Source organism: Salarias fasciatus, chromosome 3 (assembly GCF_902148845.1).
Source record: "Salarias fasciatus chromosome 3, fSalaFa1.1, whole genome shotgun sequence".
Taxonomy (NCBI): Eukaryota; Metazoa; Chordata; class Actinopteri; order Blenniiformes; family Blenniidae; genus Salarias; species Salarias fasciatus.
The window spans coordinates 29013888-29029339 of NC_043747.1; the positions used below are offsets into that span (position 1 = coordinate 29013888).

Genomic DNA, 15452 nt, shown 5'->3' on the forward strand with positions numbered 1-15452 from the left:
CAAACTCTTCAGATTTAATGATGGTTTGTTTGTTAAACACTCAAGGTTGGACATGACATCCTTCAACATAATTTTGGTTCTGCAAAGACAGTTTTCTCTCCCGAAATGTTTAAAAGCAATTGAAAATGTTCAGAGTAGTGGTAGACTGTAATTAATCTTGAATAAAAACAGTATTTGTGAACTTATCAACACACAGAATCACCAATTCAATGCACAAAAAAGGCTTCATCTGAATGCTTTAACTTAAGAGGAGCAGTTCCACATCAAAAAACACTCAAGCTTCAAATGAGGATCTAATCCTCAAAAGAGAAGCAAGCTACCGATGTACAGACAAGGAACCTTCTCCCAATGCAAAGGGTTCTTCGAAGACCAGCATGCCTCCACGAAATACCAGGAACAACATCTGAGATCTCTGTCCAGAACAGCAAAGTGCTGGAACAGCTAAGATCCTGCAGAACCCTCCAGCTCCCAGGACTCTGGTAGATCCTGCAGAACCCTCCAGCTCCCAGGACTCTGGTAGATCCTGCAGAACCCTCCAGCTCCCAGGACTCTGGTAGATCCTGCAGAACCCTCCAGCTCCCAGGACTCTGGTAGATCCTGCAGAACCCTCCAGCTCCCAGGACTCTGGTAGATCCTGCAGAACCCTCCAGCTCCCAGGACTCTGGTAGATCCTGCAGAACCCTCCAGCTCCCAGGACTCTGGTAGATCCTGCAGAACCCTCCAGCTCCTTGCCTTCCATCAACTAATCACAATTAATAATATTAAAGCTAGGGTTGACGATCTTGGAAAACTAGCATGTATTGAAATGCAGCATCCCCCCAAGGCTCCGCCTAGCTCCGCCCAGCTCCCATCCCATTGGAGGAGCTCCCGCTGTTACGGGGGGAACGCACTGGATGCAGAAGTGCTGCACACGGATTTTCTGATCGCTTCCCATGCAGTGCGCCCGCTCCGCTTCGTTCTATTTTTCACGAGAGCAGCGAGCGCCAAGAGCGCGCTTGGCAACGGGAGCACTGAAACAGGGCCAGTGCACGCCATTGACATGTACGCGCAGGGGGCAGGTCGAACGGCGAAGGGATTTGATTGGTTTAAAAATAGGTGTCCTGGCAAGACAATTGGTTGCTGTTTTTCCTGTTTTACTCCTGCTGTAGATAGCGGATATTTTCCGCTCTACTTTAAGAACGCGCCATGAACTGGTTCCCATCGGGTCATAAAGATCGCCAACCCTAGCTTTAAAACTAACAGTCCGGGCATTTAGATAAAGATAATAATGATAAAGTCACTGATCTAAACTAGTTCGACAAATTTGTATTTGTCCAATTCATTACTTCAAAAGTGGTGGAAAATGAGTTGACTCTGTCTTTTTTCCTGAACTGGAAAACCAAAAACACCAAACTTTTATCTCACAGTGAAAAGCCTCCTGCACTCTAAAAAGTAATTCAGAGAAGCTTCTAACACCACTAGATTTAATACATGGATCCAAGTAAAAAATTGAAATTAGTTGATTTTGATAAACTTTCTAAGTTTCAAACTTATTTTTTCAAGTTATGAATAAATAAAAATGTTCCTATTTGCATCAACTTAATTTTGCTTGCAGTTTGAACTCAAAATTCATTGTTGTTGGGTTTAAAACAAAATTCAAGTTGTTAAAACTTAACAAACTTGGCTTGATAATTTGATTTTGTCAACGTTGACTTCACAATTTTAAGTTCCCTCTCGTCACACACCATGCCTGGACCAGTTGGACAGTGGGTCGGCAGGATGAAAAACCTCGATACAAGCAACATTTCATGGCGAGTAAAATTTCTTTCTGATAGTTCTAGTGGGGTAAGGACACCACATCGGCATGGTTAGGGTCACAGCATAAAGGGAGCGGGCTCTTCGAAGAATTTAACAGTGATGACAGTAGTGTCGCAATGAATCATGGGAGTTTGGGATGAGATATTCAAGATTTAAACACTGATTTCATGATTTATTTAAATGTTCTGATGTTAATAGTGTTATTGATAGTTGTGTTTGGTTGTGTTCTTGTTCAGTTAATCTAAATAGTTTAGTTACTTTTTGTGTCAAACCCAGAATGAGAAGTACTGAGCATTTAGTCTGCCCCTGCTACTACTATAAAACTTGTGAAGTTCAGCAGAACAGTTGCCATTTGCCTCTGGGGATTTTAAAGGCCTGTGTCTGCCTGTGCAGAATTAGTCTACATTAGCTATGACGGCACTGTATTCCCAAATAATCACAATATTAAGGTTAATCAAAAGCTGGCCATTTTAACTACTTAAAAGTGGGCAGCCAATTTATTTGAGTTATCAACATAAATATCTTGCATTTATTAAGTAAGCAGTACTTAAAATGATCTTTGACAGTTAACAAAAAATTAATTCACCCAAAATAATATAGATTTTTAAGTTGAGTTATCAACTTAAAAATCTTGCATTTATTAAGTAAGCGGTGCTTAAAATGATCTTTGACTGATGACAAAAAATTAATTCACCCAAAGCAATACGGTTTGTTGGTTCAATGTAATTTCTAATGAGGTTGCCATAACTTAAAAAAACTAATGCAAACTGTTGCGTTGATTTTTTTGTTAAAGGTGCTGTAGGCAGGATTTTGCTAGTCAGTGCTAATTTTTCTGTGTTTTCTTTGGATTAAATGTTAGAGTATCCATTGATAATCCTTTAAGAGTGTAGCATAATTGCACTACCACGAGGGCGCAGCGTTTCCATCTGTCTCTGTTCTGAGCTGAAAAGGAATCTCGACAGCTCCAGGTATCTTTGACCAATCAGAAGAGCCCATGAGACTTTAACCATGATTGGTCGAGGGGGGTTCGTTGCACGTTCTTGTGGGGGGGACTTAACTTGCGTAAGGGCGTGATGTCAGAGAAAACAGGACAGGATTGGCTGTGCTGGGTTTCAAATCGCCATCTTAGATGGGTCAAATCGCCATCTTGCTTAGGTAAACCTACTCAAGATGGCGGAGATGCCGAATCCTGCCTACAGCACCTTTAAGTCTAGACATTTGTTTTTAGAGTGTGAGAGACTGACCCTCTCCGTCCTGAAGTCCTCCGGGTCGACTGTCCCAGAGTCTTCAGGAAACTCCCTCTAAAACACACCGATCAACCTGAAACCATGGTTCCTCTGTCGCTCTACGTGGACGATGCAGTTCTGTCCTTCATAAAGAGTCAGCCGCCACGTTCAGTCGGTGTTTCACAACGTTCAGTGTGTAACCGGCCGACTGTCCTCCAGGTGTTCCTGTTCCACCCGGGCGTCACCTCGCTCATCGCTCACATCCGGGTGGGTCGCATGCAGGTCGCCCTGGAGGCCACCAGCCAGGTGCTGCCCGCCGTAGGTACGTCGGCGGTGAGCCGCAGATAGCGTTCAGCAACATCTGGACAAGGCGGGAATGGAAGTGCCAACTTGTGCTCATGTTTGATTTCCTTTCCTGAGTTTGTGGCGATGATGTGTGCGACGAGGCGGAGCTTTGCTCCACCTGCCCGGCCGACTGTGGCGAGTGTCCGATGGCGGCGACCACCAAGATGGCCATTGGGCTTCCGCTGAGTCTGCTGTGCATCTCCTTCATTCTGACCGCCGTGGTGAGAACTGTGGACCACAAAAACAACAACAACAACACAACAACAACACAATAGTAACACACACTCGGCGTTGTGTGCAGTGGTTCTGGTACCAGAAGGAGAAGCTGCTCTGGGATGAAAGCTGGATCATCGACTTCTCAACCATCAAACAAGGTTAGAAAAGAAAACAAGAACTTCCTGATGCAGACATCACATCAGGAAGTAAACAGGAAGTTATTAGGAAGTCAATAGTACATCAACAGGACATTATCAGGAAGTGAGCAGAAATTAAACAGGAAGTCAGTGGGAAGTTATCAGAAAGTCAACAGCAAGTTATCAGGAAGTCAACAGGAAGTTACCAGAAAGTCAACAGGAAGCTACCAGGAAGTCAATGGGAACTTATGAGGAAGTCAATTGGAAGTTATTATGAAGTAAATGGGAAGTTATCATGAAGTTACCAGGAAGTCAAAAGGAAGTTATCTGAGAGTTGTCAGGAAGTTGACATCAAGTTAAGAATGAGTTCTGATGGATTTAAAAGTACATCATCATGAAGTGCTCTTGACCTGAACAGGAAGTTGAACAATAGCACAGCTGTTTGGTAGGAACACTGATAGAACACTGAAAGGAGAACCAGTCTGATGTTCTCTGTGCAGATCAGGAGGCTCAGTTGGCCATGGGCAGCATCATGAGTGTTCCTGTGGAGAACAGCCACAGCAACACCAGCTGTGTGACGGCCATCAGCTCCTGTACCGCTCAGCCAGGAACCCGGAGAACCCTCTTCACCTGCACCGGCATCTAGTACGCATTCCGGTTCCACACCTCCCCTCCCACTCATTCCACAGCTGTCTGTAAGTCAGCTGCTGGCGTCAGAACCAGACTCTTCACCAGTTCAGTCTGACGACGTCTCCGTTCCTCCGCAGTGACGGCCGGACGGTGGCCATCAAGAAGATTCAGACCAAAACCTTTTCTCTGTCTAAAACCATCCGGCAGGAGGTCAAACAAGCCAGGTAACATAGGAGAGGGACTCTGGTTATGGCCCGGTTAAAGGGTAACTCTGTTTTTTTGACACTTGGACCTTATTTCTAGGTGTGTGCCTGCTCATATGCTCTCTCAGACAAACATCGTGCAGCTCACAGTCCTTCAGAAGTGATTTAGATCCAACCGATTTAGCGGGGGCCACAGCAGGGGAGCTTCAGTGCGGGACATAATCTCTGCAAAATCGCTCATTTCCACTATATTTGTTCATCCATCACCAGTGTTATCATAAAGTCAGCTCGTCCAGTGAGCTCGTCTTGTCTGAGTGAGTATATGAGCATGCACACACCTAGAAATAAGGTCCAGGTGTCAAAAAACTGGAGTTGCCTTTTAAGACTGGTTATGGACTGGTTCATACTGGTTATTGGATTGGATTGGTTAATATCGGTTAAAGACTAGTTAATACTGGTTATTAAGTGGTTAACACTGGTTAATACTGGTTATGGACTGGTTAATACTGGTTAAAAACTGGTTAATGCTGGTTATGCACTGCTTCATACTTTCTATGAACTGGTTAATACTGGTTTTTGACTGGTCAATACTGATTAAGGACTGAGTAATAAATGGTATGGACTGGTTAATACTTGTGGACTGGTTAATACTAGTCATGAACTGGTTAATACTGGTCATGGACTGGTTAATACTGGTTAATACTAGTTATGAACTGGTTAATGCTAGCTATGGATTAGAGGTAGCAGGGTGCTGCATTCAGGATCACTCTGCATGAACTGGTTCTCCTCTGTTGAAGATGATCTTCATTTGATGCTCGTTCCACAGGGAGCTCGATCACCCAAACCTCTGTAAGTTCATCGGAGGGTGCATCGAGGTTCCGAACGTTGCCATAGTAACAGAGTACTGTCCAAAAGGAAGCCTGAATGACGTTCTCCTGAACGACGAGATCCCGCTGAACTGGGGCTTCAGGTAGAGATGCGAACGGAACCCACATAGGAGGAGGACGAATGAGGAGAGTGACGACTTCTCTGTCTCCAAGGTTCTCCTTTGCCACCGACATCGCCCGAGGGATGTCGTACCTGCACCAGCACCGCATCTGTCATGGCCGCCTCAAGTCCATGAACTGTGTCTTGGATGACCGCTGGGTCTGCAAGATCACAGGTGACCGGAACCGCAGGACTCACTGATCTTCAGAAGAACGTCCACTTCAGTGATTCCTTCTATTCAGTCCACCTTCCTGAAACATTGGATGAATTTCAGATTTTGATAAGTGCGCATAGAAAAGTTCCAAGTTCCTCTGATCTTCTTGTTTTCTGTCAGATTTTGGGTTACGCTCGTACCGGCGGGACGATGGGGCAGAACCTCTTTCCACCTATCAGCAGCGGCTTCTGGAGGTCTACATGCCACCCGAATTTCAGAACTCCAACATGGAACCGACGCTGGCCGGCGACGTGTTCAGGTTCTGCTACCTATCAAAACAACTTTAAACCAAACTGGTTTTGAACTATAAGGAATATGTGAAGTGGTTCCTCTATGTGAAAGACAGTAGATTTAATCTGTAGTGTTCCTCAGAGAACTGTTCTAGGAACACAATAGTTTGTGTTCTTGAAGTCAGTAAATTCTTTCAATGAGAGAAAACGATCACAGAACCTATTTTCTTGTGTGTGGAACCGATCTGTGGGTTCCTGCTCAGTGTGAGGAACCATCTCTGCTTCTTCTTTCAGTTACTCCATCATCCTCCTGGAGATCGCCACGCGCAGTAACCCCGTCCCGGTGAGTCCTCGTTGGACGGTGCCATCCCAGGTGTGACAGTCAGGGTGTGGGGGCGGGGCTAGATCTGAGGGGTGTGGTTCTCCTGCAGGCCGAGGAATCCACGCTGGAATGTTCCTGGTGTCCGCCTCTGCCAGAGCTCATCTCCAGCAAGGCCGACAGCACCTGTCCGTGTCCGTCCGACTACGTGGAGGTCCGAGCCGCTCCAGAACCTCTTCACATGTTCCGCGCACGTTTCTCCAGAAATTACAGTTTTGTAAATGGTTTACGGTTCTCCTCTTGCAGCTGATTCGTCGATGCCGCTCTCATAACCCCGCCCACCGGCCCACCTTTGAGCAGATCAGGAAGTTTGTTCACCGGATCAACCCGATCAAAGTCAGCCCGGTGGACATGATGATGAACCTGGTGAGGAAGAACAGGAAGGATGAAGAACAGACCGAACATGAGGAGACGTTCCTCCTCTGAGGAGTTTCAGGTGTGTTCTGCTTTGCTTCAGATGGAGAAGTACAGCAAACATCTGGAGGTTCTGGTGGCCGAAAGGACTCAAGATCTGATGCACGAGAAGCAGAAGACTGACCGACTGCTCTACAGTAACACACACACACACACACACACACACACACACACACACACACACACACACACACACACACACACTGGTCTGTTCTGCTCTTCATACCTATGGAACATCCGTCTGGAACGTTGCTCTCTCCGTCTTTCAGGCATGCTTCCTCGGCAGGTAGCTGATGATCTCCGTCAGGGGAAACATTCTCAGGCTCAGAGTTACGTCAGCGCCACCGTGTTCTTCAGGTAGAACCAGCTGGGACTCAGACCGGGGTCCCTCTCAGTGTGAGGGTGTGATTACCATTAGCTTGCTCTCACAGAGGCTGTAACTGTGGAACGCTGTTCTCGTCCTCTCATTTCATTATTCTGTTCTCGGCCTCTCAGATGAAGGTTCTATGTTCCCTGTGTTCCTGCAGTGACATCGTGGGCTTCACGCAGCTGTCCAGCAGCAGCACTCCCTACCAGGTGGTGGACTTCCTCAACAAGCTCTACACCACGTTTGACGACATTATTGATAACTACGATGTCTACAAGGTGGAGACCATCGGGGACGCCTGTGAGTTCTCTATGGTGGATCCCCGGAGAGGGACTGTGGGCCTTTTGATTGACTCCCTGTTTGTGCAGACATGGTGGTGTCCGGCGTTCCCCGGGAGAACGGGATCCAGCACGCCGCGGAGATTTCCAGCATGGCTCTGGACCTGGTGGGCGTGTGCCGGACCTTCAGGATCCCCCACAAACCCAACACCCAGCTGCAGATCCGGGCCGGGATCCACTCCGGTACGTTTCCCTGAGCCGCTCAAAGATTCCCCTGAGTGTCAATGGGTTCCACCTGGTCCTGCCTGGTTCCACCTGGTTCCACCTGTCTTCTTCTGTGTTCTCCAGGGCCTGTGGTGGCCGGTGTGGTGGGAACCAAGATGCCTCGATACTGCCTGTTCGGAGACACGGTGAACACAGCTTCCAGGATGGAGTCCAACAGCCTGGGTAACACACACACACACACACACACACACACTGTGCACACTGTGTTGGTGAAGAAGTGAAGCTCCTCTGTGTTTGCAGCTCTGAAGATTCAGTGCAGCTCCAGTGCCTTCTATCTGCTGGAGGAGATCGGAGGATACGTGTTGGAGTGCAGAGGAACGCTGCAGGTGAAGGTCAGTCCTGATGCTGATGTCACAGTGAGTCTAATGATGATGTCACAGTGAGTCTAATGATGATGTCATAGTGAGTCTAATGATGATGTCATAGTGAGTGCTGATGCTGATGTCACAGTGAGTCCTAATGACCCGTCTCCTAGTCCTCCTGATCGCCCTGGATCCAGTCTTGTCTGACCTCCTGGACCTGGTCTGGTCTGACCGTCGTTGCTAATGCTGATGTCTGAGACAGTCTGATGACCCGGATCCACCTAATGCTGTGATCCGGTCCTCCAGGGCAAAGGAGACATGGTGACCTACTGGCTGGAGGGGAAGAAGCCCTCGCCGGTCTCCAGGGACGTTACCAAGGCAGCCAAGCCCATCGACACAGAGATGGAGAAAGGGGCGGAGAAAGGGGCGGAGCAAGAACAGAGGCTCTATCCATCCTTGCCTGGATTTCTGGGCAATGACCTCCTGGACTAAGTCTGATCGTCCTGGACCAGATCTGATCCCTGTGGACTTTTCAATAAGACCGCCAGTAGTTCTGGTAGCTCCTTAGACCCCGTCTCCATGACAACATCGTGAAAATGGTTTGTGTTTTTGTTCCAGGAAGCTTTTACCTTCACTGTTTATAACACCACGTAGTTTCCTTGTTGGTCCATCAGTCGGTGTTGTTTTAGTAAAGAAACCACACACACACACACACAAACACACACACACACACACACACACACACACACACACACAGAGTGGGAACGTTTTCAAAAAAGTTGCGCTGTCAGTGTCTCCATGTAAAAAAAACCCCAAAAACGTGATGAAAGTTATTTGTTTTCTCCGGAAAACATTTTGAAACCCGAGTCTGAGTTCTGAGCCGCGGAGACAGAAGACGGAGAGCCTGTTTCTCTCCGTCAGCGTGAGGAACAGCTGGACCAAGATGAAGAGGGTCATCAGTGTTTTAATTACAGATGACACGCCGTGTGTGTGTGTGTGTGTGTGTGTGTGTGTGTGTTTGAAGTGTTTTGTTGATGAGTTCCTGGCCTCCATTCAGAACGGGTGATTTCCATGTGTGAGAGGATGAAAGGCCGCCGCAGCTTTTACTTACCGAATACATCAGAGGAGGAACAAAGAGGCGCTCGTCCACGTGTTCCCCTCACCGCCGGACAGCGGCCAGCGGAACCCCGGCTGCACTCCGTCTGCTCTGACAGTCTCTGTTAAACCAGCATGGAACCATTGTAAATGTTCAGAATCTGTTTAAAAAAAAGCCAACATGGAAATGCTTTAAATGTTCTAAATCTGAATGAAAACAACAAAATAAAACCAGTTTAAATGGTTGAAATGTTCTGAATCTGAATAAAACCGCCAGAGAACCACTTTAAATGTTTGAAATCTGTTTAAAAAAATAAATAAATAAATAAACAAGATGGAACCATTTTAAATGATCTAAATCTGAAAAAAACCAAGATGGAACGAGTTTAAATGTTCTAAGTCAGTTTAATACTAATGTATTTTAGGGTTTAATGTTCTGGGTTTAATGTTCTGAGAGCTTTATTTGTTCTGAGTTCCAGAAGTTTCATGGAACTGATTTTATTGTTGAGCGATTTGATTTCCTACCACCCCTGAAGGCAACAGGACTATTTAAACCCAGGCAACAATTAGAGCTGTGGCGTCCTTAGGTTTATTTTAGGTGGCGAAGCCCCCCCAAAACATTCTTAAGCCCCCCTAAATGATTTATTTATTTATTTATTCAATATAAATTGGCTGGCATATGAGTTTCAAAAAAATCATATGAGCGTTCATTATTGACTTAAATGTGATGAATGATCAGTCCCTTCATGGTCAGCTGGAGCCTTCAGTGGATCCATTCCACTGGGTCAGCACCGAGGATCCAGTCCAGGTTTTCCGGTGGCCGGTTCCTGCAGGCTGCAGGACTTCAAAACTCAAACAGCTGATTAAAACAGGGTCAGGAGGAGAAGAGGAGGGGTGGATGAAAGATGGATATCAGAAGGTTGTATTGATCACTGCAGGTAGTAACAGTTAGCTCCAGTAACAGCAGAAAGTCCCATGTTAATAATAAACCAAATTCTGCATGTTTGACCAATAAAAACCTGTTTTTAACTTTATAGACCAGAGTACTCAAACTTTTAGGATCAGGAACCCCTCAGGGGAGAACACTTTTCAAGAATTCCACACAATCTTCATGTTAATTAATCACAAGTTGCCATTTTTACCCTGTCCTGGACTGATGGATGACAGACAGACTCCGAAACCAGAAGCTCTCTGGGATTTTTCTGAAGTTACAGCTAAATCCTCCATTTATTCCTCTTTCCTCTGTTGAGTCTGAAGGTTCTCCTCACATCTCGCTCTTCTGTCTGTTCTCAGTGGAACCGAACTCCTCATTCTGCTGGTTCAGACTCAGCTCTGCTTGGTGAAGAGGCTGATTTAAAAGTTTCCATCTGGAGAGAAACTCTGAGTCGAGGCAGGAGTTCAGATAAAATTCTGCATTTTGCATAAAACTGTCGCAGCATCAGAGTAAATAATGTCCTCTCCTGTTTCAGAAAGTTCCACATTCCCGAATACACTCAGTTTATTCTAAACTGGAGAGCCAGAGCAGAACCAACAGCGCCCCCTGCTGGAGATGAGCAGGAACAGAACAGAGGAGATTCAGAGGAACCTCAGGAGAACCCAGAACCCAGAACCGGACTCAGACAGGCTCTGATTTCTCCTCTGTTTCTGTCTGGAAGTCACTTTTCTTCCTGCCTGTCACTAAACTCTGGTTCTGTTCAGAGCGACCAGGTGGAACCGCTCGGAAAACCAGAAACACAAAAACATGGAAGCTGCAGAAAAGAAAAGAAAAACAAACATGAAAAAAATTATAAACCTGCAGAAAAAAACCCAAGTTAAAGTAGAGAAAAGAGGCAAAAACAAACAAGAAGAATGTCAAATGTAAAATTGGAAGCAAAGAAGGAAAAACACTGCAGACACAGGTCTTTCTTGTTTTTATTGGATCATTTTCATTTTTTTTTGGTTGATTTCTTTCACAAAAATGGAGAAACTGACTTTAATCATCAGAAGAGGAACAAGAAGAGGTTTCATCAGACCAGAATCTGGTGAGTTCAAGGTCTGTTGGACATCAGAATCCTACCAACGGCGCCCTCTGGTGGCAAAATGGAAAAACATTTCAAGTCTTCTCCACTGTTTGACATCCAGGCCTCCCGGCGGGAAGTACAGACTTCCCACCTCACGTCGCACCTGAAGGCACCAGAGAGGCTCAGTCCTGAAGCCTGACTGGACAGAACGAGCCTCACTGCAGGGGGCGGAGCTTCAGCGGCCAGCCGCGCTCCGATTGGCCGTCAGTCCGGCCGCAGGAGGGCGGTCCTTTCCTCCAGCTGCCAATGAGCTGCGAGCCGGCCGGCGTAGATCACGAAGGCCCAGGACAGCAGAACCACGGCCAGCAGAACCTGGGGGCGGAGTCACAGGGTTAGGGGCGGGGCCAGGACAGCAGAACCACCTGGGGGCGGAGTCACAGGGTTAGGGGCGGATATACCATAAATCCTCTAATAATGATCTGTATTCCATTTAAACCGTCTCCTTTGCGTCTTTGAAGAAAGCTCATAAAGGCCGCCTCCATTTTTTTTTCTTTTCTTCTGTGAAGCGCTACGGTGCTGTACTGACAGCATGCATGCCCCGCCCCTCTGCGTTCTTTCGCGCCGTTTATGTAACTAGACAGACAAAAACAACGGAGAAAGGATGGCTGCCGGTACACCAAAAAGACGAAAGTTTGAGGTAAAGTTTACAGAGGAGGCTTTGCGTTATGCAGCAGAGTATTCAGGAGAGGAAGCTGCAAAGCACTTTAAGGTTGATGCGAAACAAATTCGATATTGGAAAAGACAAAAGCAGCTGATGGCTGCTGACAATAAACGTGCACGTCTCACCGGAGGAGGGAGAACAAAGGTGAGCGAGGAAATGGAGGCGGAACTGGTGGAGTGGCTGCACGACATGGGAAGCCAGCGCAACCGTGTGTCACGAAAAATGATCCACAACAAAGCCAAGGAAATATTTCCCACCGTGACCGACGCTGATAACCAGCCATTTGTCGCCAGCAAGGGCTGGCTAGAGAAGTTTCTGCAGCGCAGTGGCATGTCACTCAGACGACGCGGCACAGAAAGACCGGATAAACTCACGGAGAAACCGGTCTCTTTTGTGGACTACGCGGGAAAGGCCGTCACCTCTGAAGGTATTTTAGAGAAGGACATTATTGCAATGGACGAAACTACCGTGTGGTTCGATATGGTGTCTCCCACCACCATCGACGCTGTGGGCACAAAAAGTGTGTCCCTTAAAACTGCAGGCCACCTCGCCGTTGCGCTGGCTGCTGAAGCAGACGGCACAAAGCTCAAGCCGAGTATCGTCCTCACATGAGGAGAAGGCAATGAGAGAGCAGACGTCCAGAGCAGCGGTCGCCACATCTAAAACCGGATGCATGAATGATGATCTCTCTGCAGACTGGCTCCAGTCAGTGGTGGGAAAATTCACTTTCAAGACGCGTCTCCTCGTGCGGGACGCTTCCAGGAGCCACATCAGCGCCGCCGCCAAAGCTGCACTGAACGGCTACAGCGTGACAACTGCAGGGACCCCAGCAGGCTGCAGCAAAGGGACTGAAGGCAACTTTACAAAATTACCTCAGCGCTGCCGCGACAGGCGCTGTGGGGAACTGCAGCCACCAGCCGAGGCGGCACGGGAGCGTGCACCATCTTCGGTCATATTTTAATTTAATTTTTTTTTTGACTCATGAGATAACGCTGATAAAGTCCGTTTTTTCTTCGTGGTGTTTTTTGTGGGCTTTGAGTGGATGCAGGTCGTTTGATGGCTGCTGAAGAATCCATTTGTATCTCTGCAGTGTTTAAGTCCGTGTCCACGGCGGCCATGTTCTTCCTGTTCCAGAGCTGTCGGTCGGGAACGCGCATACAGCGTCAGTTTATGTCACATCCCCACGATTGCGCGGGAAATTCGGACCCCGAACAGCAACAAATTCTGTGGCACACAGCCTGTATAAGGCAACAGACAGATACACGGATTGGCCTGTTATTTTAGGTTTTTAATGCTTCACGGCCCGTTAGCACTGAATAAACTGGAAATGCATGTGTAGTTTTTCACTAATCTTTCCTTAAATCCATTTAAATATCTCCAAGAGCCCGATGTGATTTGGAACCAGCCATTCAAGGCGAGTCTACATGAGTCCTACGATCGGTGGACGGCTGGGGACGGAGACAAGCAATACGGGCCCCCGCCCGCCGCCCGCTCGTGGAATACCTGGGACAAGCTGGACGAGGATCTGATCATTAAATCCTTCAAAGTTTGTGGACAGACTGTGAACCCTGACAGGAGCGAGGACGACCGCATCCTCTGCTCCAGAGACGGTGAGCCGTGCGCAGCGGGACGCCGGGCGCCGGCCCGACTCCGGCAGCGCCAGGAGGAGAACAGGTGGTCAGCCGAGGAGGAGGAGGAGGATGAAGACGAGCTTCTCAACAACGAGCTTGTTGTCGAGGACGAGGATGATGCTGCTAGCGGGGAGGATGGCGAATTTAAGGAAGAGTGATTGGTATCTGTAACTGTTTAATATCAAGGTGACATGATTTCACTTTACAAACCGTTGCAGTTTTAGTAACCTGCCTTGATGTAGCGGTATCGACAATACCTTTTTTTTTCTATGTGTGATTCACGGAGCATCTCTCTCTCTCTCTCTCTCTCCCTCCATCGTGTCCCACTTCCTCTCTATAGCTCTGTCGTATTTTGAAGTTTTTGCACAAGTTAAATTGCAGTGTGTGTTGTTGTGCAGTAAGCTGCATTTTATATTTCCTAAATATTTCATTTTGTTATTTTGTGTGACCGTATGTACTGTAACTGCACTACTGGCACTACTGTTTACTGTTTCAGTGCTGTTTGATATTTGTTTTCAATAAATGAACTCAGTACATTTTACTGGGTTCAAACTGACACAAAAGATCTTTCTGCTCTTTTTGAAATTTTAAAATATAAGCCTCTCTCTTATACATGCCTCCTTCCATTAAAAGCCTGGTGCCAGCTACACTTGAGATAAATAGAATGCACTCTATGTTGCTTTTTAATAAAACTGAGGAGCTCGAAAAGACACCTGGAGTAAACAGGAAGACAGATATCTCAACTTCATTATCGCTGCATCCTGAGTGCAGTGATATGTAAGATCCAGCAGGTGTCAGTATTGAGCCAAACAGTCTCATACAGTTTAAAGTCTCGCAGTGCTTCAGGGAGCCTCATCTGTAATCATCATAGTGTTTCACAAATAAAACAATCTAACTAGAAAGTCCAGACTCTTCTTTCAGAATAATCCTACCTTCTCAGTCACAGACAGAGAAGCAGAGTTTCAGAGTTTTTCTCACTAAACGCGCATGCACTGTTCTCCCAGTGAAATCTCTGACTGAAGAAGTGAAGAGATGGATAAAAACCATTTAAACAGACGCCACTGCTGCAGCTGTGAGTAGAACCGGGTCGGATCGTTACCGTGCCCTGATGCTGCAGCAGTTAGCTCTCAGTTAGCAGTTAGCATCGTTCCGGTGAACGTACCGCGGAGTGCACGGCGTCCACCGTCCGCCGGCTCACAGCCTGCATGTTAAAGCCGAAAGACGCCAAACGGCTTCAGTCCTTCCGCCGCAGAGTCATTAATCTGTGGAAATTTCTTTTATTAGCCGCCCAGTGGCCCGTTACGGTCCCGGGAGTCCGGTTCCGGTTTCGACGGAAGTTATTCCTCTCCGAGCCGGTAGGGGGCGGGACCGAGGCCGTAACGATAGCAACCAACAGCAGCCTGACAGACGTCGCACTCTGTCTGAGTTCTACACGCGCTGCAATTAACTCAACACAACTGGAAAGTAACTGGTATGAAGCGTTGATACCCTTCAAACTCACACACACTCACGAAATAAAAAAAATTGTGTTTGGTTTGAAGACAAGATTGTATTTTTATCTGTTTTTATGTACCCATTTATTTTGTTTTTACATCAGGAATTTATGTTTGACATAAATGTTTGATTTTTGATTCCTATTTTAAATAAATAAATGAATAATTAATAAATTTTAATAAATTAATTAATTCCACTTGGTTTATTCATTCTGAAGGCTGCAACTTCAGATTATTAGAAAATTGGATTTGCACAAATTTCCTTTGTGATGACTGAATTTCACTCGAACTCTAAGATACAAGAAAACGCCTGGATCTTTCTCCGTAGACTTTCTCTCTGGGATATCTCAAATAGTTCTGTTCTGTTCTATTTTCTTTTGGAATCAAACAAGTACCTCGGCTCCAGTTGCTGTATCGGAGTGAGTCCTCTTCTTCTTTCTGATGAAGACGATCTTTTGTGTGTGTACGGCCGCTGGCTGCCGCATCCCGGCATGCAGCGCGG

At 46.7% G+C, this 15452-nt stretch overlaps 1 protein-coding gene across 1 annotated transcript in view; it reads left to right on the top strand.

Moving 5' to 3' along the window:
• The window catches only part of LOC115382845 (atrial natriuretic peptide receptor 2), a 9777-nt gene extending 1275 nt beyond the window's left edge, over positions 1 to 8502 (top strand). Inside the window, exons 6-23 of the mRNA XM_030084766.1 lie at positions 3243 to 3345; positions 3444 to 3589; positions 3670 to 3742; positions 4222 to 4366; positions 4489 to 4575; positions 5381 to 5524; positions 5595 to 5716; positions 5876 to 6014; positions 6280 to 6328; positions 6417 to 6518; positions 6611 to 6730; positions 6822 to 6915; positions 7048 to 7135; positions 7306 to 7445; positions 7514 to 7666; positions 7772 to 7870; positions 7949 to 8040; positions 8317 to 8502. Of these exons, the coding sequence (XP_029940626.1) occupies positions 3243 to 3345; positions 3444 to 3589; positions 3670 to 3742; positions 4222 to 4366; positions 4489 to 4575; positions 5381 to 5524; positions 5595 to 5716; positions 5876 to 6014; positions 6280 to 6328; positions 6417 to 6518; positions 6611 to 6730; positions 6822 to 6915; positions 7048 to 7135; positions 7306 to 7445; positions 7514 to 7666; positions 7772 to 7870; positions 7949 to 8040; positions 8317 to 8502 (2082 nt within the window). The remainder of the gene's footprint in view (positions 1 to 3242; positions 3346 to 3443; positions 3590 to 3669; positions 3743 to 4221; positions 4367 to 4488; positions 4576 to 5380; positions 5525 to 5594; positions 5717 to 5875; positions 6015 to 6279; positions 6329 to 6416; positions 6519 to 6610; positions 6731 to 6821; positions 6916 to 7047; positions 7136 to 7305; positions 7446 to 7513; positions 7667 to 7771; positions 7871 to 7948; positions 8041 to 8316) is intronic.
• Positions 8503 to 15452: the final 6950 nt, after the last annotated feature.